The following is a 6806-nucleotide window of genomic DNA, read 5'->3' as shown; positions in this document are numbered from 1 at the left end:
GAGAGGCTGCCAAGAGACCTACAGCAATACTGGAGGAGTTGCAGGAATTTCTGGCAAGTGCTGGTTGTGTACCACATGTGACAATAATCTCCCGTATTCTCCATATGTCTGGGCTGTATGGGGTAGGGTTGCAAGACGGAAGCCTTTTCTTACACAGAAAAACATCCAGCCCTGGCTAAAATTTGCAAAACAATACAAGTCTCCTAAAAGCATGTGGGTAAATGTCTAATGAAACAAAGGCTGAACTTTTTGGCCACAATTCCAAAAGGTACGTTTTCCGCAAAAACACTTTGCATCACCAAAAGAACACCATCTCCACGGTGAAGCATGGTGGTGGCAATATCATGCTTTGGGTTGCTTTTCTTCAGCTGGAACTGGGGCTTTAGTCAAGGTGGAGGGAATTATGAACAGTTCCAAATACCAATCACTTTTGGCCCAAAACTTCAGGCATCTGCTAGAAAGCTGAAGATGAACAGAAATTTCATCTTTCAGTATGACAATGACCCCAAGCGTACATCCAAATCAACAAAAGAAAGGCTTCACCAGAAGAAAATTAAAGTTTTGGAATGGCTCAGCAAGAGCCCAGACCTAAATCCAATAGAAAAGTTATGGGGTGACCTGAAGAGGGCTGTGCACAAGAGATGCCCTCGCAATCTGACAGATTTGGAGTGCTTTTGCAAGGAAGAGTCGGGAAATATTGCTAAGTCCGGATGTGTCATGCCGATAGATTCCTACCCAAGAAGACTGAATGCTGTAATTAAATCAAAAGGTGCTTCAACAAAGTATTAGTTTAAGGGTGTGCACACTTATCCAATCAGCTTATTGTGCATTTTTTATTTTTTATATTTTTTCGACTAACAGATTTGTTTGTTTTTCAATTGAGTTGTACAGGTTATAGGTCACATTAAAGGTGGGAAAAGTTTTGAAATGATTTATTGTGGTCTCACTTTTTTATATCACAAAAACTGTCATTTTAACAGAGGTGTGCAAACTTTTTATATCCACTGTACCTGGATTTGTGCAGATTCCCTGTATGATGCAAAAAAATATACAAATATGCAAAGTATTCTGCCTCAGATATGGGTCATGACTGCAAAGTCCTCAGACCAAATCCACCAACCATTAAGAAATGCAAAAATGAATAACCTCTCTTCTGAAATGTACCACAAAGCCCATGGGGAAAAATGTAACAAAGTAAGGCTTAAACTTATGGTGAAACTTAAACACGTATGGTGGTGGCTGTTCATGAGTGGATGGAATGCTTGTCTTACTATAGTTTACAGCAAAACACAGCATTCCTTTTTTAATTATTAGTTCTACAGAATTACTACATTTCATTATTTAATATAAATGTTGGTTCAAATGAATAACACAGTCCTAAGGGATATAGGAGGTGGGTTATTCACCCAAAAGCTGCACACAAACTTTAACCAAGTTTCATTAAGACCTGATCCTACACATCTAGCAGAAAAGCATAATACACTTCAGTTCAGTGTACACAACAGCTTTCATTCCAATTCCCTTCTTGCAAACTCAAGTGTTCAGTGACTGCTGTACCAGTGCTGGCATCTGTGCAGCTAATCACTACAGTGCTGCAAAGTGGTGGGTGACATTTTTGTTTTGCACAGCGTTTGGGCACCTCAAGAGAAGAGGATGAGCTGAACATCTTTTAGGATGCAAAGACATAAATTCTGGCCCCAGTTAGTACTGATACGTGACCGAAACTGGCTAGCAAACGACTTTTGATACCTGCTCTGGTTACCCAAAAGTAGTTCTAAATAGCATGTCAGAAAAGACTTTTAATTTAACCTTGAGAGGATTACTTAGAATACATTCATTTCTCCAAGAGAAATTGAACATAGTTATCTATGCAAATAAATATGTTTGCACAACTCTCATATCATGGTGCGGTTAAAGATGTTAAATGTAATAAGATGTGCAGAACAGATGTGTCTGGGTACAGTGTGTGTGTGTGTGTGTGTGTGTGTGTGTGTGTGTGTGTATATATATATATATATATATATATATATATATATATCTATATATATCTATATATATATATATATATATATATATATATATATATAGATAGATACACACACACATATACACATACACTGTTTTTTTATTTAATACAATATTAGCAGCACAACAGTCGTGTCTTGGATACGAACTGTGAAAATGTTCACTCTTAAGTATGGTTAAATGATCTGCATCTCAACAAAGTTCATGGATGGCGTTAGGCAAAGCTCTTATGTACACTGTACATTTCGTAATGCTGTGTTTTACTTCTCAAAATGGTCAAGTGGGTAATGTTCTCCATATATCTTCAGATGTCTTTGAAGGGATTCCTGCTGTTTTTTAATGTGGGGCGGCATCTCCATATACACATCTGAGAAAATATAATCTGGGTTGGGTTTCAACTTGCGTTCAGCCTGTTCAAATGCTTCCATCACCTAAAAGAAAAAAAAGCAAAATTGTTATTAGTATGGAAACACAACCTGACAGATCTGTCCCACTTTTCATTATGCCAATCAAATACAAGTTATCCAATAAGGGGTCATGGGGCACATCCTTTCCAAAACTGTGTAGCTCAAGTTGAAAAATACAAGCTTCAGGCAATTCAAACTGCAAGCAAAGACTAAGACCTGGGTCTGAGCCACAAGCCAATACTTTCTTTCACAAGAGTAAACACAAAAGCTTTCTACCTAAACAGCACTTCTTCAAAACTGAAGAAGCTCAGATTGGTGCGAAGGCTTACTGCTTTAAATAAAGTTATATCTCATGGCTCCTGAGCAGAGGTCTTGTTTTTTTTTTTTTTTTTTTTTTGGGAGCTGCATTCTATCCCAACAAGCAAATGACAAAAGGAAATAACCAATCCTAGACAGGACAACACCATCACAGGGCAGTCACATACATGTATGTACATCATATAAACCCAGAGGCAACCTGAACATAGCTTTATCAACTACTTGCATATTTCTGGGATGTGGAAGACTCTCTCCAAAGCAAAAATGGAATGGGGGCACTGGGAAGACCTGTAAATTCCACACAGAAGATGCAACAGCTGGTAACCGACACAGGGAATCAAACACTGTGAGGAAGCAACTAGAAGTACTGCACCACCATGTAATCCATTTTTATTTCAAAATAGCAGCAAGCATTTGATCAAGATTCTGGCATGCCTTACGTTGAATACAAGTATGACAATGAAGCCCTTGCCCTTATCCTGGAGAGACTAAAAGGTCAGCAACAAAACACTTTTATTATTCAAAGGAGCATCAAATAGTTTAGCCTTAATGTCATCAGGCAAAGCCTGAAGATAAAGCCATAAGTAACACCTCATAACAGAACCAAAAGCAGCAGCCCTGCAGGAACCATTAGTTACATCATAACTGCATTTAATAGAGTGGCAGAAAACTTGAAAGGTAGAACCCAACATAGAAAGGGGAGAAGCCTTCCCCTCAGAGTCAGGACATTTGGAAATTACCCGAGAAATCTGAGAAAGGAGGGCCAAAACATACCTAGTCATATGAGTCTAGTAATTAACAGCACTAAAAGCAAAGGTGGCAGCAGTATAAGCCTTCTTGCCCAGCCTCTTCATGGCTCTTCTATCCTTGTCTGAAGGAAGCAGCTTCATAGAGATCAATAGCTTGGAGAGCTGGTCAGATGAGAGAGAGACTACAGAAGGTTCAGCAGAAGGGCATTTATACAGAAATTTACATTCGTCAGGCACCTTGTTAAATCTGTCAGGCTTCTTGGGAGCTGGTGGCTGAGAATCTGGGGTCACAGAAGCTGCTGAAAATGTACCCACAGGACAGCCAAAACTGGGAGAGCAGCAGAAGGTTTGGAAGACTTCATCTGAAGCAGCTCATAATACCTTTTCTGAATATTAAAAGCTTGAGAGCAACCCCATTTAAAGAATTCCATCATACTGCTAACAGTGTCTCCAAAGGAGAGTTCCTTTAAAGGGAAATTTAGACCAATAGAATCCTCTTCCTCTGAGCCATAATCCACGGGGGAAAGGCTCTGAGAATGGTAGGCTAAGGACTCTTCCCCAGAATCTTGGTCCTTAGAGGACTCCAGTTTCCTACATCGTTTAAGAGGAGTGGAAGATCAGGGACTGGCAGGCACAGACACCCCTTGAGGAGGCTTTAAAGCCATTAAAGCATTCAACAACCCCTGGGTAAAATCCTGCCATTCTCATTGGGGATCCTTAACCTCAGGGGAAACATGCTTTGTTTTCTGTTACTTCTTCTGTGGGACGTCTGCACTAAACACTCTAGAAGGGTCAGATCCTTAATGATCCTCAATAAGCATAGTAGGATCTCTTCCCTCAGTACAATCTGTGGAATCCCCCCTCCATCCCTCGGATCAGCCAAGGTTCCCACCGTCAACATCTGAAGCAGCCATTTATAAAGCATCTGAGGACGTGCAAGAAGGTGGATCCATGGCAGTGTCCAACAAGGGTGTGGCAGAGGAATCCTAAAGTAACCACTGGATGATCCCTGGGCTTTCACTAGCCTTGACAGTGACATCTGGGGGAGGATGGACAGCTGCTGTATCAGACCTAATTCTTTTGGCCTTTTTCTTGGCAAAAGGCTCACCCTCACGATGGGAAGACTCTGCTAGAGTACCTTGAGCCAACAGCTTAAGATGCTGGTTTTCAAAGTAAATAGGTAAGGATGAGAGACAACTACATATGGTCTTGGGGACAAAAACTTGGCAGATAGAACACTGCATATGATCATGGGAAGCACATAAACAAAAAGAGACATTGGTCATGATGGTCTTTATGGGGAATCTGCTTCCCACACCGACATTTTCCCTGTCTGGATGACATGAACACAATCAATGCTAAAGAAAAAAAGATAAGGAGAAACCCCAATGGGGCACTTATTTGATAAAAAGGCTCAGTAACCAGCACAGAGGAAAGGCGTTCAGACAGATGTTCAATGATGGAGTTTGGAGTGGTGGCAAAGAAGTTCTGTGTGTGTATCCGTATGTCACCTTTACACCCCATGCCTTGCATGATGAGCATGCATGTAATGTACGCACTTCTAAGTGCTAAATAAAGGCTTTGGTATACTGGCTGGATGTTGGGCTATCCTTGGAAGGAGATCTCCAGTTAAGAATATTGTAACAGTGATATGAAAGGACATCTAAACAGCTGTGTTCTACGCACATTGCATGTGATCAATATACCAAGTTTTCAGTACTGAAGAAAACAGCAAAAAATGAGGTAAGTCAAAGTTGCAATTATTCCGTGTAATAAATCTACATAAAAGGTGAAAAAACAAAATGAATTGGGAGTGACAGACTGAAAACCACTTACATATATTTTAGATTTTTATAAAAAAAAGAATACTTTAACTGTGCATGCATTCCATCTGAAGAAGATACCAATAAAAAAGAAAGGTTTTTAAATAGCTTCCCTTAGAAGTTCTGAACAAATTTCCATGCTGTAGCTGTTGTAAGGTTTTGAAAAAGCAGAGTAACCTTAATAAAAGGTAATGTTGCTTTCAAATGTTCCTACTCCCTTAAAATACCTTTTACTCTTGAAAGGAATATGACACTAGATCCCTGCACCAAGATTACCAAAAACTTAGTGCAGAATCACTGCTAACAACCAAAAATACAAGCTTTTATTTAATATTTCATTTTTTCAAACCAACTAAGATGTTCAAGGCAAAAATGCCTTCTTTTAGGGGTATGCAGCTTGGAAGCATACCCCTGAATGTCTCAGTGGATGAATTCTGGACAAAGCCAAAAATAATGCAAGGACAAAGACCCAAAACAAGGGACAGATATTAAATATTGCTGTTATAAACTTCGAAATTTGCTAAAATATGTTTTCCAACAACATGAATTTTTCTGAAGGATATGAAGTCCGAAACCTACTATTTAGTATGCCATTATTTAGTGATCACAGTCTTCAATGATTAGCCAGAAAATCACAAATCTTATGAGGAACAGACTAAAAATATGAGGAAAAACCTGGGCATTCTGCAAAATTTTGGACAACTGAAAGATATGTTTGGGAGCACTGGCAGGTTAAGTAACTTATTCAGTCATCCCATACATGAATGGAGACTGAGCGAGACAAGTCTAACACAAAAATGTCTAATAAGCTCACAGCATTCACCACATATTTTGTAACTGGTTCTTTGCAGCTTCACTGACTGGCATGTCAAAAATGTATTTTCCAAATGCTTATAGTCCCCCCACCTTAAGAACTGCTGCAGTGTCACTGTGACATTCCATCGTGAAATGTGATTTTACGCATGCAGTGAAAAAAAGCAAAACAAAAGCAACACGGTTCACTCTTTTATGGTGATCAGGTGATGCTATGATTATGTTTAATAATTCTAGGAAAAATACTGATGTCTGCCTAACTTGCAGATGCATTTAATTTCATGGCTGCATGACAAAAGTTTGCAGCACCAATGTTCAGCAATAAAAAGTGTGAGCATTTATCTTCAAATTAATTGGAACATAGCCAAACATTAAAGCTGTAAAACAGGTACTATAACATTTCCACAGGGGGTTCACCCTCTCCCTCCACTTTTAGATGTTCTAAGACCGTTACATTACAGAATAAAGGGAATTCAAGGCACTGCGATCTTGGACCGAAAGAAAACTACACATCGGTGCTTGCACTTCTTGAGTGTCTAACACTAGTGTGCTGAGCATCTGTCTTGCTCTCTGTTTCATGAATAACTGCAATTAGCACTTCTAAGTGTGTGCAAATGAACCAAGAACCACAAGCCAAAAATAAACACTGGATTAAAGTCTTGCTAGTACAA

General features: G+C 39.4%; 1 protein-coding gene across 1 annotated transcript in view; it reads right to left on the bottom strand.

Moving 5' to 3' along the window:
• Positions 1 to 2065: 2065 nt before the first annotated feature.
• Positions 2066 to 6806, bottom strand: part of BCKDHA (branched chain keto acid dehydrogenase E1 subunit alpha) — a 521678-nt gene continuing 516937 nt past the window's right edge. The window contains exon 9 of the mRNA XM_044062764.1: positions 2066 to 2456. Within this exon, the coding sequence (XP_043918699.1) occupies positions 2286 to 2456 (171 nt within the window). The 3' untranslated portion in view covers positions 2066 to 2285. The remainder of the gene's footprint in view (positions 2457 to 6806) is intronic.

The sequence above is a fragment of the Protopterus annectens genome, chromosome 1.part0 (assembly GCF_019279795.1).
Source record: "Protopterus annectens isolate FY-2018-M chromosome 1.part0, PAN1.0, whole genome shotgun sequence".
In the NCBI taxonomy this organism is placed as follows: Eukaryota; Metazoa; Chordata; order Ceratodontiformes; family Protopteridae; genus Protopterus; species Protopterus annectens.
This window is presented reverse-complemented; position numbering and strand designations above follow the sequence as displayed.